This window comes from Odontomachus brunneus, unplaced genomic scaffold (genome assembly GCF_010583005.1).
Source record: "Odontomachus brunneus isolate Ranch 3 - 2012 unplaced genomic scaffold, Obru_v1 Obru_scaffold_261, whole genome shotgun sequence".
NCBI lineage: Eukaryota > Metazoa > Arthropoda > Insecta > Hymenoptera > Formicidae > Odontomachus > Odontomachus brunneus.
In genome coordinates, this window is record NW_022639711.1 from 304016 (window position 1) to 324980 (window position 20965).

The 20965-nt window shown below is 43.5% G+C and overlaps 1 protein-coding gene across 2 annotated transcripts in view; it reads left to right on the top strand.

The window, feature by feature from the left end:
• LOC116852896 (homeobox protein aristaless-like) overlaps window positions 1-20965 on the top strand; it is a 170325-nt gene that overhangs the window by 121533 nt on the left and 27827 nt on the right. For both annotated transcript variants that reach the window (XM_032833675.1, XM_032833676.1), the window contains exon 2: window positions 17045-17426. In XM_032833675.1, coding sequence (XP_032689566.1) covers window positions 17045-17426 — 382 coding nt within the window. The remainder of the gene's footprint in view (window positions 1-17044; window positions 17427-20965) is intronic.

The window sequence follows — 20965 nt, forward strand, 5'->3', positions numbered from 1 at the left end:
CTCTCTCTCTCTCTCTCTCTCTCTCTCTCTCTCTCTCTCTCTTTCTGCACCGCCGCCGCCTCTATTCGTGAGACGCGCTATCAGGATAGAACGGACATACGCGGCGGTACGTGTAACGTGGTAGCGTGTATGCATGAATCGGCCGTGTACGCTAAATCAAATTCCCGAGTGGTCGAAGCGGGCAAAAAGCAACCGCGCAATCTCGGCACGCAGAAATTGCCGCGCGCGCAAGAAAGTAGCAAATAATTACGCGCACTTAAAAACGCGCTCCGCTCGCCCGCGGTAATCACGGCGCGCGGCGGCGCATTAAGACTTTTTCCAATCATACGTCGAATCGTCCTGCCGGCCTGAATAGGACGCTGGGTGACACTCGGTCGCTTTAGTCGCGGCTGCCGCGACTAATTGAGTAACGCACTATAAGCGCGATGACAAACGAGCTAAACGAGGTTTAGTGGAGAGAAAAGGCACAGTTAAGGCCTCAGTTAAGAAAATTGATTTTTGCCGCATGTTTTGCGAGAAAATAACAAACCCCTCCAACCCCTCGAGTAAGTACACTTCCGTAATGTCTTGAACTCCCTAAGACTCAGTTTGCATAATTATGTACATTCACTGTGAGTCCTCCCCAAATTTTGTTACATTGGTGAAGTAATGATTTCGTCGATATAATATACCACCCAACAGTTCTTCAATTACTCTCCTTCCTTTTCGAAAGAAAAGAGCGTTCTTCAAGTGAAAATTAAAGAATAATAATAATAAATTAAAAATTAGTGTTCCTTTCTTACAGAAAATCTCTTAATAGTAACGCGGAAGTATATATATAAAATTAATTTGTCTTTTCTAAACATTAAACATTACAATTTATGTCTTTCTTTGCTCTTTTCCCTCCTTCTTTCTCTCTCTTTCTCGTAGTATCCTCTTGATGCACGCCGCATGGTGCAACCGGCGAGCGGAAAAAAGAATTCACGGCGGCGTTCCCAGTCGTGAGTAATTAAGCGGGCAACGCACGTTGCCGGCGTCGTCACCCGCGTCTTGCAGTGCCGCGTGAGGCGAAATTAATCGCCGGCGTCGTCGCTGATTATTCAGCTGGACGCGCAATTTTTAACGCGCGACAGTGGAAGGCGCATCGCGGCGCGGCGCGGACGCGCGCACCACACGCGGCACAAAGACGAGCGCGAGGGACGTGATTTAGTAATTGATAGTGACACCGCCGGTAATTAACTGCCGCGGATAATTGTGACTGTGTACTTATGGCTTGCCGACTGGCAGCCGCTACATGCTCTTTCGCAGGCGGAGAGAAAGAAATAAGAGAAAGAGAAGGTGGAGGAGGAGGCGGAGGAGGAGAAGGTGAAAGAAGCAGAAGGGAACGCCGCGAAAGGCATCGTCTTCGTCCGTCGTTGCGTGTGTTCTCGGAACCGCCGCAAGGACAAGACTAATGCACGCGACAACGATGCGCGTCGCGCATCCATGCAACCTGGTGTGCGCGCGCGAAACGCCGCGGGATTTATACGCCGAGATGGAGGCGACGACGACGCGACGCGCGTCCAACGACGAAATTTGTTAAGCCCGCCGGGCGAAATTTCGCCGTCGCACTGCCAGGGGGTCCGCGACGATAAGCGATCTACGCGCGATTATTGCGAATATACCTTTCTCTCTCTCCGCGTCTACAACTAGCAACACCATATTCTGGACACACCACGAACGCCATATACGCCTTTTCGGTTCTCAGGCTGAGATAACGCGTCCTACGTGTCGCTTATGTAGCCAAAAAACAGAGCTTACAATTGAGAAAGTATGTTTAGCGTTCCGTGCATCCGGAATAAGGCTCTCAGTGTGTCGTCTTTTGTCTGTGTTGGGCATTAAAATGTTGTTTGATTAAAATAATTGATGAATCATATATCCAGATTCATCATTTGACTTTCTTAATCAAGACTAGTGAATACTTCACAGTGAATCTATCACAGCCAATTGATTTCTGCGACGCCAAAATACGTAAGATTCACTCTTCAATCGCGAATAAAGATGTTCAACGATTCAGGATGGAGAATTCACTGTGAAAAATCGCTCAAGTCCAAGTGACTTACAAGTAAACCTACCCAAAAGTTACACTCCGATTTTTTTCTAATTTGGCACAAATATAGAAGTACAAAAAATATTTAGGTCGTATTTTTTCATTTTGGCCCACTTTGAGTTTCACAGGCAGTTTATAGCTTTATAATGTTCTCATTCCTATCATCAACAAGTGCAACAAAAATGCATAAGAAATAAAATTGAATGCGATATAGGCGTTTTTGGTTTGCTGATTATGAATACAGAGTCAAATATGTAAAATTATTTGTATAAATAATAAAATGTTTAAACAAAACATGTAAAAAGTTGAAAAAAATTATTTATACAAACAATTTCTCGGTTCGGCCGAGATTCAAACCATTTTCGATTAATTTAGCACAGATATAAAATATTTCGGTTGGAATCTCGACTAAAGAAATTTAGAATTATTTCGTGTCTCAGCTATGTCGATTTTGTTAAAATTTTAATTAAAATTGCCGTATTTCGGTTTGGCCGAAATTCGAACCATTTTAGACTAATTTAACACAGATTTGAAATATTTTGATTGGTATCTCGGCTAAAGAAATTTAGAATAGTTTGTGTCACAGCTATGCCGATTCTGTTAAAATTATTTAACTTGTATTCAATTTTATTGTTTATGCAATTTTGTTGTACTTGTTGATGATAGAAGTGAGAACATTAAAAAGTTATAAACTGCCCGTGAAACTCAAAGTGGGTCAAAATAAAAAAATATGTCAAAATAAATATATATCAAAATAAATATCAAAATATATATCAAAATATCTCAAAATAAATATATGTCAAAATAAATATATATTTTTTGTACTACTACATTTGTGCAAAATTAAAAAGAAGTCGGAACGTACCTTTTGGGTAGGTTTACTTGTCAGTTATCACTGTACTCTCTCTAAACAGAATTTTACTCCGAAAAATTCTATTAGAAATTACAGTCGAAAAATATAAAAGGAAAACTTCTCTCTCTTCTTTCGAACTGATAAAACGGCTCTTTGGTCGATTCTCTCTTCTTGTTGTCTCGAGAATTGTACGATATTATTGTCGGCATTGTCGTTATCGCGATGAGAAGACGATTGCTCAGTCGCTTGCTTGCCCTTGGAAATACCAAATTCTCGTAATTTTCAACGAGACCCCGCCCGATTCGCGCGCGGCTGGAAACGCGCGGCCCGCAATTACGTCGAGGATCAAGATGCGCTAAAACGAAAAAAGGAAACGAACGTTTGCGCGCGCGCGTGAGAGAGAGAGAGAGAGAGAGAGAGAGAGAGCAAGTGCAGGGGCAAGGCAGCCGACGCACAACTATGAATTTAGATGTAGATTGGAGCGCGGCCAATTACATTTTGCACGTCGCTAAACTCCGCGATGGGTGGCGCGTGATTTATCACGCGTGCCGACTCGCTCGCATCCTCCGCGCGTCTTCCTGCGCGCGCCTAATGATCGCTCGCGAATCGTTATCCGGCGATCGACAGACGGCATCTGCCTAGACGACGATCATCGATTAACGAGCTTGCGCCCGGCTCACGCCGATCGACAGATTAGCTCCGCGTTCGGAAAGAGCCGAAAAAGAAGAAGTCGGATGATCGTTTGCGGACAAAGGCCGCGCCGAAAGCGAGGGGGAACCGGCATAATTTCAGCTCACGGTCGCTCACGACGCATAAATCGTCCTTCAGAATCAGCGGAGTAATAAGCACCGCTTCCCGGCGAAAAGCTCGATAATTTTTCGGGCAAACACTTCGCTCGAAATAATATAAAAACTACTCTCTTAAAATGAATCAGTGAAACATCACTGAAAACAGTGAATATGCACTTTGCAGTTATAAGTGTTGCACTGAAACTGCTCAGTGCTATACTTATAAATGATATCAGTGACTGTTCACTGATTCACTTTAAGTGAGTACGATATGCAACACAGCAGTAATGGAATATACGTGAAAAATGCTTTGCGCAATATATTCAACGATTTATCTCAGATAAGTGGCATCACCAGTGTTGTGCCGCGGATTTCAAGATTACGTTTACGCGGATTGTTTACATATCTTCTACATGATTTATATGCACAGTCGTATTTCGCGTGGAATTTATGTTAAAATTTATGTTAAAATATACGAAAGAGAGTGTTTCAATTACCGTATCTGTTTTGGATATTAATTATAAGCATAATATTCAAAGGAGATAATAAATTTCATGAAATTTTCATTTCATTAAGTGGCAGATTCGTAAATTAACTCTCCGTAGATAAAAATCTAATTGGAGAATTCAGTGCTGTTCTAATTCGTTTGAGAAATAACATAAATTTGCATCAGAATTCTAAAGGTTAAACGAAAACATAAACTTTTCTTAATTAATTTTTTAGCAAGTCATATGTTTTTACAATAACATCCACACATTACTCATTGTCTGAGTATGTCAAATATCACCAAAGTATTACTCGTTGTCTACACAGATGACATCTCATACTTACGTTTTGTTTACACGTAAACGTAGAGATATAGACATATCATGTATAATAGACACCTAACTCCGGTAATTACCATTTACCCGAGTAAATGATAGGAAGAAAAACTATAGAATCTCGTTAATTCGTGATTTTTTTCGGTTCACTGGACATGAATAGATTCATATGATTTGACGCGAGCGCGGAAATGACCCTAATCGGAAATGTCCAACGGTGGCAGCCGGTAAGTCATTTACGAGCGTGTCGTAACGTCCCGTTGGTCATATTCAACGGCGGCTGAGTCGCGTCTCTTTCTACTTGAATGCGGAAAACAAGATGTACGTGAATCGGCGCTTTCTCTGAGAGAAGAAAAACGATTGCTCTGACTAAAATGGCGGTAATAACATTCACATAAAGCTATTGTCACCAACATTGTAGAATTTAATAAAAAAAATAGTTTATTCCACACAACACAACGTCCAAAATAGGGACGTAAGACGTCTTATATTCCGACGTCTGAGAGACGTTTTTAAGACGTCTTATAGATCCCGATTTTAGACGTTGTATTGCGTGGGACTTGACTACAATTTATGATAATTATTTCTCCATGTGTGATTATTATAGTTACAAGTGCCGAACATTTTCCTCTCAGTGCACTCGGATGATGAGCGTTTAATTGATCGATGTGCGGTATTCCCATTTGACGAGTCGTTAATGATCTATGAAGATACCGGGGTGGCGATTGAAGGAGGCCGCGAGCAACATCCATCTTTAGGAAGATCTCCCTTTCCCTTTCGCCCCTCTCTCTCTCTCTCTCTCTCTCTCTCTCTCTCTCTCTCTCTCTGTTCCTCCTTTTGCTCCGCGCGCCATTTCCTCTCCTTCTCGCGATAATCGATAATGTACACCGTTGCGGCTACTTTATTGACAGACACCGCGTGTACGCGTACACATCAAAGTATCGAGGCACGGCCGAGTGTTTGCACATACCGCCGACGGGCACTTCGCATTCCCCGGCGATCATGTGTGCAGAAATCATTAACGATCGCTATCGAGGCGCGGACGTAGAACGAAGCGATATATATACGCCGTGACTTAAGCGGCTACCACGCAACGTCGGAATTAATTTTTATTTGCGAATCGGCCGACGCTGCCGCACTGCTGCACAGCCCTTCCCCCCTTCTGCGCCGCGCTCCCTCCCCCTTCCACGGCGCGCACCCCGCAGCGCGATCCGTAGCGCGCGAGTGATCGATGATCGGCCGATACCACGGACGCCGCGCAAATTACACTAGCCGCTATCTCCGCGATCATTAATTACTCGCGTGTGCGTAAATCGTCGGTGGATGCTTTCTCCGCGGTCGATAATGGACCAATTGGCGGATTGTAAACGAGAATCGCGCGGCCGCGCGAATAGAGGAGGGAACGTGATTCGGCATCGCGTTTCAGTGCACGATCGCCCGCGCTCATGGGCGCCGCAAGGGAGGACTGTGTGTGAGCAGGTAAACACGTGTGTGTGTGTGTGTGTGCGTTCTCGTTCGCAAAAATTCATCCGATCCACTCGAGCGCCGGCGATACAGTCGACCGAAGATAGCGACTTCATAATCTGGAGGAATTCCCGTCACAGCGCAACACGCTCCAGAAATATCGCGCAGCTCCGGTAACCCCTCCTGAGACACGTTTAAGAAGTAACGTTCCCCCTCAATCGTAATTTACGAAACTGTCTGTTTTATTGTCGAGAGATACGTGTGTATGAAGATAACGTCGACGATACTCTCGCTAATCGAAATGTAAATAACATCGACTTAACATCGGTCATAAATTTCCCAGCCCGACAGCAGCCACGAAACATCGAGTCCGGCCTGTTTTTCTTATGAGCCTGTTATTTACTTTAAAGTGAGCGATGGGAACTTGATAGGTTCCGAGAGAGAAAGAGAGAGAGAGAGAGAGAGAGAGAGAGAGAGAGAGAGAGAGAGAGAAAGAAAAGTCTTGTCGACGCCTATGACGTCGTTTAATCCCTCGCCTTTCTCCGACTGCGCCGAGGAGATAATGCTTCATCGGCGTTCGCCGGTGATTGTGCACGCAACTACCTGTGTGTACGTCCTCCGTGCAACGCAACGTGCACGCGTGCGTGCATGCATACGCGCGGCGTACTAACGAGCACGCGTCCTAGTTTACACGATAATCTTTACAACGTAATAATCGACGGATACGTGAGCGCGCCCGACACGGGGTCGCGGGACGTTTCGCTGCCGTCATAAATACGCAATCGCGATCGCGGCGCGAGGTATCGCGCCGCGATCGGGAGAGTCAATCGCGCATAGCGGAACGGTCTGCGGTGATCGTTTTATGGATAGTTGCCGGGGCCGCTCCATGAAACGGATTCTCGCGCTCGGAATCGCGAGACCCGGCTCGTAAATTCGCGCAGCAGCTTGCGCGAGATCTCTCTCTCTCTCTCTTTCTCTCTCACCTCGCGCCTGAAAATCGCGCAGCGCGATAAAGCCGCGGGGCAATTTAACGATAATCGCGTGTTTCGCAAATCCATCAAATAGCGCGCCGCAAGAAACCCGATCGCGCCCTTTGACTGGCGCGCGAGGTCCGGCTGATTTAGATCGTCTTAACTTATGAAAAGCATGCCGCACTTTGACGCTGTCTGTATGTGTGTGTGTGTGTGTGTGTATGCGCGCGTGCTCGCACGCGAAAGTGTCCGTTGAGTTTTTCGAAACGACCGTCAGTCAACGTAGATTATACTTTCAGCGATTTATCGCGAGAAAGATAAGTCCCCGCGCGCGGCGCGCATGGCCGGTGGAAAATCAATTTGTCTGTTTTGCCGCGACGGTTATTATGTGTCGGCCGAATCGATATTACACACTTACGTAAATCACCGTCCAAGTCAATCTTTTTGTTTCATAATGGACCGCGGCCGGATCGAAATCGGCCTATCGATTGAATCGCGCGGAATTACACGAGCCAGTAGAGCGTCGTAATCGGTCTACCGAGAAATCGTTCCACAATGTTCGCCAATTCATGTTCTTCATTGCGAGTTAATTACGCGGCCGTTGCGTAATTGGATGAGAAACGCGCGTTGTTTTAAATTAAAATTGCGCGCGCGCGGAGCCGTATACTTCTGAAAGCCGAGGCGCGCCGTGAGACGGGAAAGGAGAGTAGAGGAAAAAGAGACGTAGACTTCGAACTTCATTAATTTCTAATAATACCAATTTAATACTACGTCGACATATTGTTACTTCGTGCCGATTGCACATGTGCAATCACGTTTCCAGGTATGATGAATTCTCTCTCACGATCGTCTGCAAAAGTATATATCTCGACAAAGAAATTACAATATCGTGCTACATTGTATCCTCTAAATATCTGTTTTCATTGAAAATTGATCTGACATTTTTCGAATTTTCATCAATAATGTACTGTGTGTATGTGTGAATGTGAAAATAAATATCTAAGAGATAAGGAATACTTATTCAGTGGACATAATAATATATTTACTTATATCAAATCTCTTTTGAATAAGAAAATATATATTCAAAAAAGAAAATACATGTTCAAATGAGAAAATATATCAAAAGCAATTACTCAATGAAAGCAATCATTTATTCTTTTTAAGTGAAGGAATTTACATTTAAGCAAATATGTTATTAGAGTTGAATAAGTATTTTCCATTCTTAAGATATTTCTCTCAGCGCAAATTGATGGAAAGCAAAGATCCTTTCTTCTTCCTGCAATAACTGCAGCAAACTGCGATTACTCGCCTCGACGACTATCTCGACGACGGAATGGAGAATATTCAAGACGAATAACCCCCGGGGTTAAAGGTTGCTCTCGCATCGGAGAATACGTTGAGCCGTTCCCGTTTCATATCTCGCAATCTCACGGCGCTCTTCGAGGCATTACGAGAACGGCGGCGGCGGCGGCGGGCGGGAGTTGCAACGAGCGAATCCGCGGTGCATCGAACGCGCGCAGACATCGCCCGTACATCCGGAAGGTACATATATCCGGCGTTATCTGCGCCGTTATCGCGGCAGGAGCGAACGGACCAGAGGACTCGCCGATAATTCGTAATTGCCGCTTATTATCGCGCGCGAGGGATCGTACACGGCCGAGCGACGCCGGTCCGTGTCGCAGGATGCATTGATGCGTCTATTAGCGCGAATTTGCAAGTATGATTCGATGTAGAAACAGCTCTCCCCGAGCGCGGCGTCGACGGTCAGCCGAGGTGCACGAACCGGCGCTAAAAGGCCGATTTTAAGTGCCGTTCACATCATGGGACGCGCTCACTCGCGCGCGGTGCACTAATATATTACAGCGTGGCTGCATTTTGCCTGCCAACTTTTTCTTTGTCATTCGATCGAGAGAAAAGATATCTAAAAAATGAAAAAAGAATAACCAACTTCATGGAAGGCTAAGATTTCAAGAAAATATATATTTCTTTTAAAAAATATTTTATATATAAGTGAAGAATATATATAAGAATATATATATTTATTATATATATATATATATATATATATATATATATAATAAATATATATATATTCTTACTTATATATATTCTTCACTTATATATAAAATATTTTTTATTATATATATTATTATATATATTTATATATAAGTAAGAATATATATGAAGAAATATAATTATATATGTCTACATAATTAATCGCGATAATTCATCGCGAATGTTTTTCATTTGTTAAATATCTTTTTCCCCAGTTTATATACGCGGAAAGAATATTATAGTTTTTCGAATCAATTCTTTTCAATTTTGCGGTGCACGAAAAAAACAATATGGTTGGCCCACGCATAAATCTGCAATTGAATCTGGTTAGCACAATCCAATTTATGTGTGGGCTGACAAACATACTACTTTTCCTGTATATATTTCCTTGTAGTGCAAGAATAAACTGTCAATATGTAACAAATTTTGCTAAGAAACATAGTAAATTTTTTAATTCAGTTCTTGAAATGTAGATAACACATACGATATTATAATTATCATTATTACAGAATCTTGATCTATTCCTCGGTTACAAAATTCCGTGTAGTAAGTTTTACAATAAAATTTTCTCCGCGGGTTCATATATACATTATTGGTAAAATAGATAAAATGGTTTATTTATTTAAACTTATCTAACTAAAATATATTTTCCTCCCTTATACAGCGCGTTCACATGAAAATTAACGATATTATCATGATTCTTTTTCATATATCATAGAATCAAGTTTCGATGATTTGGTTGAATCATTGTTTAGCGTATTAATCAACGACTAATTTTTTTAATTTCATAAGCAAATTGCCACTAATGAGAATAGTGCATCCACTTTTCGCAAAACTTAAGCCGTTAAAAAATCGTGTATTGAAAAATCAGGCAACCGAAATTAATTGTCGACGGCGGCGTTCGTTTCACGTTACACGGCATTACCCGCCGCGTTATCTGCAATCTCGTAAAGACACTGAATTTTATGTGAACGATACTTTACGTATACGGTATCGGATAACGGCGATCGCAAGTACCGAGTTACTGGCGATAAGTATCGCGAGAGTGTCACGTAGATTAATTTGTAATCGGGACAGTTCAATCTCGCCGCGACCTGTCTCGCAGACGCGACTGTGAGGTAAATAGCCACAGCTGCCTCCCGCGAATCACCGCGAGCAAAAGTCGAAGGTAGCGCAGCTATATTAATCTGTCACCTCAGAATAAAAAATCGAAATGAAAAATATAGCAAAATTAAGTATTGATTTAGCGCTACGTCCTCGATTTCAGTGTTCAAGCAGTTCAGTAAGAGCTCGCGTTGAAAACGAGAATTTTACGCCAATCTGCTTATTACTACATTATATTATATATTATTGTGTAATATATTATGTCACATTACGAAATGCTACACAGAGAGAATATTTTAGTTTTTCTTCATATAGAAATCCTTCACAATTTTACTATGTTTCTTAGTAATACACTGCAAAAAGAATTCTGTTGTCGAAATGAAAGTTTGACACACCGGGTCGTAAATTTGATTGAAATGAATTGAGTTCAATTAATATCTTGTAATTGCAACTACAATATTTAATTGCTGCTATATGTATTTTGCTTTTTCAATAATACATGTACTTGATATAAATAAAAAACATGTAATATTAAATCGTATGTACCAAATATTTTAGTTCCATATACAAAAAACATTTTCTCAGTATAAACTATCAGCCCAGATCTACAATATCTCTTTGCTCTTTGCTCTTTGCTTCCTGTTTTCTAGGATTTCTCTCCTTCTGAAGTGTTCCGACTTGAACTTTTAAACTTTAGCCAGAAAAAAATAGTAAACAAGAAACAGGAAACAAAATGCACATTGTAGATCGGACTTTAGTGGTAAGATTTATCTTGCTAAGAAATAATTTTGCTAAGAACATAGTAATTTTTTTTTAATAGCACGTTTCTAAAATATAAATACTACATATAAGAAAACCGAAAGATAGATCACTGCAGAATGTCGATCTATTTCTCGATTACAAAATTCTACAATTATTTTCGCTACAAAATTCCCTCTCTGTGTATACCGATATAATACATATAATACAAATCATACAATTAACATAATACAACGTCTGAAATCGGGCATAAGATATCTTAAAGACATTTCTAAGATGTCTCTAAGACGTCTTATATCTCAATTTTAGACGTTGTATTGAATATAATATAACCTAATGCAATAAATGTAATCTAATGCAATATACAATAATGTAATACGATATAATAAGCGCACGTGGCTTTTTCTCGTTTCCCGACTGCTTTTTTTGCACGTCGGCGAGCTAAGGCCGTTCTGCAACGTGCTCATTATTTTATCGCCCGTCGATATTAAAAGAAGCATAAGCTCTAAACCAATATCGCGATCGCAATTATGCTTACGAAACGAGCGCGGCTCGATCGATCGCGATTCCGCTGACGTGGCGCGAGCGCACAGCGGCGATAATATTTTACATAATCCGAGCGAGACGGACGCGAGAGATTTCGCGACGGCAAAAATCACGGCGAAACTTAATTGGCACTCGCGGTATGGATTAGCAGCCAATTAACAGCCGCCGTTGTCGCCCGCGGTGCGCACGTATGCACACACGTCGCCTTCGCGTAAGCGCTCACAATGACTTAGCTAATTGGTTGATTGCGACGCGCTAATTTGCACGGTCGTAAGTGCGTGCGTGCGTGTGCGTGCGTGCGCGCCTGTGTGCGTGTGTGAGGGACGGGGGACGCTAACGGATCGCAAATGTAGCGAAAAGCAGCGTGTAGCTCTTCGAGTCGCGTTTCACGCGCTGCGAGAAACGAACTCGCTTAGACGTTACTTTCACATAAACCTTCAATATTCAATCTTCATGCTTGCTGAAGGAAAAGAAAAGGCGACTGAATTTCAAATTACAAAATTGCATCAGGTTGAAATTAATATAGCCGCGTTAGTTCCCGTTAATTGCGCAAAAACTGAATTGATAATTGAGTTATAAAGGATACGTCAAAAATGTTAATGTAACCTCTCTTAATTATATAACTATTGTTTCAAATGCAATTCATTATACTTTGTAATATTAAAGCCAAGTGAGACGCGTATCACAGCATTATACGGTGATCGTAAGAATAACGTTCAATGTTTTAAATACGAAATAATATTTTTACTTGCATCTCTCTTTTTCCTTTCGAAAAGCTTGGTGTTCTACTCTCTAAATTTCTTAGAGCGAAATCTCACTCGAAATACGAATGAAATGAATGAAAAATCTCTCTAAGTGCGAACTGTGATTCAGTGGTCACTCCACTCTTTTCGAGTGAAATGTCATTCGGAGCAATTGGGAGAGTGACATTTTCAAAATCCTCGCAGACTATCGATATACCTCCGAGCGTGTTGCGGAAGGGAGAAACGCGAGAACTAGTCTCCTCATCAACATCCTGTACACGCGCATGTACTCGCGGACGCGCGACAATGATAATAAATAAAGAAACGCGATATAAACGCGATATAAACACAATTTGCTGGTCGTATTGACAAAGCAATATCCTCGGCGCGGCTAAGATTAATCGCCGGCTGCGTAGCCGCCGCAGTTCGCTCTATCGTTTCTAATCGAGCGCGACGTATCTAATTGAACATTCATGATATTGTCAAGGCGCGCGTAACGGCCGACGGTGAGAAATAAATGGGCGCCCGCGAGATCGAGCTCGGGTTGAATTAAGTAACCTCGGCGGCGAGGCGCTGCGCACAGGTTAGGTTACTAACCGCCGTCGCCTGGAATCGCGCTGAAGCATCGCGACGACGCGCCGATGTTTATTACGACTCGCGTACTCGCGACAACACAAACCAGCTATCGTCCATTAGGCGACGAGGTGAGACGCGTATCGCGACTGCCAGAGTACCAACTACTAACTACCGGCGATCCGCGATAACCGGGTGGCGGGGGGAAAACGATTTCGCTATTTGACATTTATGAATGTGTGTTAATTAAACATTCACGTTTCCCTCCCTCCCGCCGTTCTCATTTGCATATTGTCGTCGAAGGCGTTTATGCCGTCGATCAAAATTAACGCGCCGTATAATTGACGTTGCCGCGCGCGATGCGCTGATAACGTCAGCTCGTCGCGACTGAGTCGCGCTTAGGCTTACGGAAAATTTTCGCCGCGAGTATATCGCGCACGCGACGATTTCGACCATGTGGAGGTACCATCTAACGTTTCCCTGTTCTTATCGATGAACACACTGAGTGAGGTCCTCTTTCAAGAGGTCGCCGAGACAGCTGAGAGAGAGAGAGAGAGGGAGAGGGAGAGAGAGAGAGAGAGAGAGAGAGTTGCGAATAAACGCGAGACGCGTGCGCAGTTTTCGCGTTAATCTCGTTATGAGCGTGCCGGCGAGCTCGACTTGAAATCGAGCGTGTGTAATCAAAGATAATCGACTACTCGCCGAATCTTGAACGTATGACAGGTGTATGATCCTCGCGGATATATTTGCACGCTCGATTGAGCCGAACAATTTCCACGTGTCTTATCGCGAAAGGAGAACACGAGTGCTTAGAGAAAGATAGAAAAAGAGAGAAAGAGAAAAAGAATGAAAACGCGACTCCCGACTCCACAGCACGCGGTGAAATTATAGTGTTTACGCGAATTAGATTTCGGTTTCGGTAATTTTCAGTTAATAACGACGAGGCGAACTGAACCGAAGCGGGCGAACGCTAAGTACGGCCTCGGGCCCTATTAATGCTATTATAATGTAAAAGGCTACCTACGCAACTCCTCTCTCTCTCTCTCTCTCTCTCTCTCTCTCTCTCTCTCTCTCTCTCTTCCTTGCTCTCGATCTCTCGGTCTTCTCTCAGACTTCGTCTCGCTCTCCTCTCTTTGCGCGTCGACGCACTCTCGTGGTTTTTGCCGCGCCGTGCGTGTGCGTGAACAAAAAGGAAAATCCGAGACACCGGGGGGTTTAGGTCTCTTGTATATTATCGGCATTACGCCGGGGCTACCTGCATTATAAGCCCATTTCCGATAAATCGACTCGATTAAAAACTGCCGCTTAAAAACCGCGTAAACCACTTGGTTCCTCCCCTCCGCCCCGCGCCGCGCCCGTTTTTAACCCCCGCATCCTATCGAATCGAGCCGGTGCGTGGGCTCGCTTCTAGAAATTTGCTCGATCGGCCGCAGTTTTCTCTAAAGACCGCGCGCGCGTATATGTCGATGCACGTAAGTGCCGCGTTTCTTCGCCAATATGCGCGGGACGTGACGGGGATACGCATATAGCCGTTGCGAATTAAGCTCCTCGCGGAATCTAGATTGAGCTAAATTGAATCAAGCGTGTACAGAGTACTTGAGTGTCTTATGTACCTTCGGCTATGTAGATTGAATGGAACACGAGATTCATCTACCATTTCGTAAATAACCATGTAAAATTTTGTGTCATTAATTAAAGAAGATCGGTGGATGATCGCGCGCGATAATGCACCAATATTCTTTGATTAATGGCTGGAAATCTATGTGGTTATTTGTGCGAAATGGTAGAGAACGTTCCTTTAGAGCCTAATCTACAGCCACACGAGGTATGAGCCACTTTGCATTGAACACCCTGTATATATGCGAGGGTATATAAAGAAGAAGAAGGAGAAGAAGAACAAGAAGAGAATGTGAAGAGAAGGTGGACTTAAACGCGTGAGAAATACGTATGAAAAATATATGTATCTTATTCCCACTTGCTCTGTAATATATCTGAAAGTAGGGCTCTCAAGTGTTCCGATTAAAGCTTCTAAATACTCAGATAAATAGCTGTCCGGATACCAGATCTGATCCGTAATTTTAAAATCGTATTACACCGCAACCGAACTTATCTGTTTAACTGACTGCGCCACAGACTTAGATTCGGATCCGATTCAATTGTCCGGATATCTTCGAAACATCCGAATCCCCGGATAATCTGAATTTAAAGCGTTATATTTCCAAACAACCGGACAGATCCGAATAAGTATCGAAGCCCCAATCGAAAGCCCATCGAAATCAGTGATGGACGCTCCTCCGTATGTTTCTCTGTTGGATTCATTTCGATTGCACGCATCGTCGAGTTTCCGTGTTAATTTCGCGAACACGATGATGAGAAACTATCAAGCAGTGGCTTGTAACACCGCCTCTGTCGGAGCCACCGGCTTGCGAGTATCCATCGCGAACGATTCCGTTACAACTTTACAAGCAATATCGAACACTGTTACACGATTGCCACGATGCATGGCGGCATCGCGATCGTGCCAAGGCGCGGGCTCGTTGGAATCATTAATTCCTAGTAGGCAAGGTCGCGGTGAAAGGAACGATACCTCTGCCCTCGCGCGTTCGCACGCGTCCGTGCGTCGGCATTTGCATTTAAAATATGTTTCATTTCAATTTATCATATATTTGCCTTATAACAACATTTGCTACATAACAATGAATAATCATTTGCAGCTATGCGTGTATACTTTAGACTCTCGCCCGCGATACCGAGTTTCGTTCAAAATCAATATGAAATCTATATTTCCACCTGCCCCGCGCGCTTATCTCCAGTCATAATATTTTATTCCAGATAAGCGCGTGTCGTCACATCACGATAGATGAGATTAAATGTTCGATAGAGATCTACCAATTAGCACCGACTAAACATAGAATCGCGAGACTAGCCAAACTTATCGATCGGCTTGAAAATGGAATATTTCCGACGCGATAACGAGAGAGCCGTCGCGATAATAACGTCCATTTTATTGACGTTTTGTCTGATTGCGCACCGACCGCCGTACGCGGCCGCGTCCTCGCGCAAAATCGGCCTTTGTGCAGAAACATGAAGTTCCTTACCGCGCCCTAATAGCTGACTTTAACGGCCAGCTTAATTGCAAGGCAGTCACTTCGTAAATCCTTCCACGAAGGAGGAAATTTGAGGCCGCGGAAATCCCAAATCCCGAAGTGGTTTATGGTCGGCACGTCTCGAACGAGCAGCATTTAAAATCCGCTCGCAGCGGAAACTAGACCGCAGCGATTTCCCTGACCATTCGTAGAACCTGATCGTCGCTGATAATACGGTGCGGTCACCGGGTCACGTGACAACCGATGAATCGCCTTATTCTCCGTCCACGTTTCAGTCGTGTATCGGATAGCCGGACGAATGCTTAGCGTTCTCCAATCATCTCGTTAGAGGTATGTGTTTGAGGTACATCGCGTGCCTCTCTACAAACAAATCCGTATCCTCCGTGTCGAACCGCGCGGGTGATGCGCGTCATTTTCTGCGGAATTGTGATTGTTCAAGAATCGGAGATCTCGAGACCCGCGTGAAAAATTACTAAGCGTGATGTCATATCTGTGAATACAAAATGGGAATTTTCAACTACTGTAGCGTAATCGTGCTTTTATCTACACAGCCATCCGACAGCAAGTACTTTCGACGCACGAGTGAATGTACACCATCCGGCATGACAGCCTTAACATTCACTAGGCCTAAATTCCAAACAAATTTCTCGATTACGTGCGATATGCATTCGTGCCTCATGACTGTTGATTATTCTCAGGAAGAGAGAGCCACTTTCTCGAAATAATCAACAGTTATAATGCACGAATATATGTAGGTATATCGCGCATAATCGAGAGATTTGTTTGAAATCAAGTCCAGACTGCATTATATATATTTTTTTGGTAAAATTTTCCTCAAAAAGTACGTTTTATGGTATGCCATCCTAGTAAGTAAAAATTTAGTAAAACCGTTATGTCGAACTGTGTGTCTCCGACATGGAAGATATTTTTTGCACGACTCAGGGCCGTGTACGTGCTCACTCGGCTACACATTATCATCTATCCATTCTCGTTTAATGCTCAAAGTGGTACAATTAACTGTAGACTGTGTCTATAAAAAGTCTCACTGGGAAGTGACATTGACGTCGATACCCGTTCTGACGACTCTCGTGGTGCTTCGAGCTTTCGCGTTCAGCGTCTGTAATTAGATCGCGTACAATTAAGCCTACGTCCAATCGCATTTATAACGCGATATAATTATCTTTCTGCGCAGATCATTCGTCGCGAGGAGGCAGCGAGCAGGCCGTCTCGCAGACGAGTCCTGCGAGCAGTACGAGTAGCTCGAGCCAGGTGACTCAGGTGAGCCAGCAGGTGAGCCAGCAACCTCACCCGCAGCCTCACCAGCAATCGGCGCCGGCATCGACCACGACTACGCCTCAGTCCATCCAAATGGGCATCTCCACGGAAGAGGTGAGGCCCGAGGAAGAAGGCACTCATCCGAGAGCGGCCCCGACCAGCCCCGAGAGCGAAGCCGAGGTGGATGACTTCGCCCCGAAGAGGAAGCAACGCCGCTACAGAACCACCTTCACGAGCTTCCAGCTGGAAGAACTCGAGAAAGCCTTCTCTAGGACGCATTATCCGGACGTGTTCACGAGGTGAGTCGCAAGCGACTACTTAATATAATTCGGAGTCTTATCAGAATCGGGTTCAAAATCGCACGGGGCTTCGTGTATTAAGAGCTCGCAAAAGTTTGTCGAATTCTAGCCTATTCTTTTGTTAATAATGACAAAACAATGCGTGTTATGTTTGATCCAAGCATTTGCCGTCGTTATCCGACATTTTCCGTCACCTTTCAGGTATCTATTTGATTCTGCGTCTGTAAAATTATTAGTTTTTCGAGTCATTGAGATTATCGACGATTCGATGAACTTTTGCAAGTCGAAATAATTGAAAATAATAGAAAAATCGTAAATAGCATATTCAATGCAAACAGCCATTAGTCACCAGTTGCACTTTAACACTAACTGCGCTTTAAGTTGCTGCGTTGATTGTACAAAAGCTTAACTGATAATTGAATTATCAGAAGATATGCGAAATGAATGTATAATTTTAAACGCGTATATTTTTTACCTTGTTTCATCAACTCTCTATTGATCGCACAACTTCAAGCGCAATTAATTATTTATTTAATTAATTGTACTTCATAATTTAATACTTTGTGCGCGCAACATTTCATGATTGCCGAGGACAAAACACTCTGGGCTATCATTGGAAATCGATGAAAAGTCGAAAACAATGATAATTGAAAGAAATAATCTCTTGAAAAATCAAAGAGCTGCGAATGAATCGAGATAAATAAAATTCTATCGATTACCGCCGCTAAAACGCAAAAGAACATGAATATGTGTGCACTTCGCAACAGTTCGATAAACTAACGGGTTTGTGTTGAGAGTGCACTGAGAAAAAATGCTTGAAAATTTATGTAGGATATAAAGTTTATTTCTGTGAAATAAATTATATCTTTATTTCTGAACACAAGTCTCACGCCCCACAAATGAATTTTCCACTATTCTTTTGCCAGCGATTATAAATCGAGGAGATTCATCAAACGCATATGTGCATCCATTAGCAATCAAAAGGTTAATGAGACACATAATGTCATAATGCCAGTGTAACCGTCACGGTCACATTCAACGTGTTAATTCAATCGCCGATACACATACATTTAGTTACTAAAAGGCGGCCACATATTTTTCTGAATCGAGTTGCAGCGCCCCTGATTATCATAACTGTTGACTGCTGTAATCAGTTAATGAAAGAATATATTTAAACTTTCAAAGTTCATAAGTTCGTAATTTAAACCACGAGGGTAACGATATTTGAATGTTACATTAATCAAATTTATTTTCACATCCTATATAGCAGTGTCTCTTAATTTTTGACAACTAGGAACATTGCAACTTCATTCGGAAAAATGTGTGGCACCGTTTACTAACTGAGTGTACAGTAGGTCGCAAAACGGTTTAGATACAATGAACTTCAGAGCGTAGCCAATGGCCCAATAAGAGAAGGAATTAGTGAAAAATAAGTTCTCTCATTAGACCATCGGTTACGCTCTGAAATTCATTGTGTCTAAACCGTTTTGCGACCCATTGTACGTTATTCTTCGCGTTGTGCGATGTCATTCGAGCGAAAACAAAAGCTTGGCCACGCGTAGCTGCCCAGAAGCGCCCTTCTTCTCTGTCTCCGCGTGCCTCTCTATTCGAGGACAATCTTGACCCGGCTAAGAGTTTACGGTACATCCCGGACACGAGCGATAGAAAGCTCGTAGCTACCTCCCGTGAGTCCGGACGATAGGCGAGGTGTCTAGTCGCATTTATCAGGCTTTAGGGCTTCAGTGCTCGGTGGAGTTAACGGGATTTAGATACCGCACGAGTCTGACGATTGGCTGCCACCAAAATATTTGGTGGGCGTCCGGCTCCTGTGCACTCTCGCGGTTATCGTCCGGATATCGCGTCCACGAGCTACTCACACCGAATTCTTTTACGAAAACGGCGGTCCCTCTACCATTTCGGACGTTTACGATCGGTGCGCACAGGTAGTCCTTGAGCGCGGTCGTAAAGAGAATCTGGTTATCCTAGGTATACGCGAGACTACCTCGAAATAGTGATGATGACCGTATGACGGTCAGGAATGAGTCGCTTGCACCATCTATCTTTCGCATGCGTGGAAACAAGCAGGCGTGCGTGTTAACTGGCGCGCCAAATTAGGTCTTAAGCGGGAAATAATAATGGATCCTGCCTAATGGAAAAATAATCACTCAATAATTCCTCCCCCCTGGTGGGGTTACCGTCATCATTTCGTTACATTGTACCGCCGTCGATTCCACGTTTCGTGAGGAAAGAAGCGCAAGAGAGTGAGAGAAAGAAACACAAGGGAGAGGGAGAAAGAAGAAAACAAAATTCAAATCAATTCGGATGCCACCAGGGAACAGTTCTTAAGTACATCAATCTTGCATAATGATCACGTCTGTGTTTCTTCTCCTTCTTCTCCTCTTTTTTTTATCTTAATCCACGGCAGATTCGAAACAAGTCTCACGCACGGCCGGACTATCCATCGCGGTTACGTCTGCGCGAGTGGTAACCGCGAGTGTAAATTCGCGGAATGATACATCGATCATCCGGGCCTTCTTGCGGCTGGGCTGACGATCCTCATGCAAATTCCCATCCGTAGTCGCGGAACGACGGTTTCGCATTATAAGTCCCCTGCATACTCGGGTCCAGTTACATACATACAGTATCGCGCGCCGCCATTGGGCCGCGGCGCAATCTATCTGGGTAGCTTTTTCTTTTCTCTTGTCCTTTTTTCGGTGCCTTCCTCCGCGCCGTGGAACACCCGGTAGGTAACTAATAGCGGTGTAATCGCTCGTAATAGGTCCGGTCCTGCGGCCACGGTATGGGTTCTCGTAATTAACGAAGGTGGTGGGGAGTATGCAGAGAAAGGAGAGAGAGAGAGAGAGAGAGAGAGAGAGAGAGAGAGAGAGAGAGAGAGAGAGAGAGGAAGCAGGTAGAGTATTCGTGGTGTATGGTCAGGGCCGGAGATGTATTCGCGGCGAGACACGACACACACATGTATATGCGAATACGTATGTGTGCCGTGAAGTTGCGACCAAGATAGTCTTTACAAGCAAAGTGCGCTTACCCTTCGTTTATCTAACGGAATCGCGAGGATTCCGAGTCCCTTTAAAATTCTAATACTCCTATAGTGAAAAGAAAAGATTGTCAAACGAGACCTGTCAGGGACCTTCCGTCGTCCATGAAGAGATGGAAAGATACAGAGGAAGCTTTTCACTACTCCTGTTCGACCGCCACTGTCTCAGTTTTCATAATGATACTTTATTTTCTTATAACGCCGACACCTTATCTGCGAAAGTTTCGTTTTTCTCTATATTCCCGACGGGACAATAAAAAATCGGCTTGATTGGCCCCTAATAACGTTCGTATTAATTTTGTTCGTTTGCACGCGTTTCCTGTCCACGGGAAATTGCGCAGCGTTTTCTTGCTGTTTCGCAATATAAATTGATCGCCGCTTCTTCCGCCATTTCGCTGTATAGCGGTATTAATTTCATACTAATTGGATTTTATGGTCGCTTAAGTTTATTGACTAGCCTGACGAGAAGACAAGAGAGAGAGAG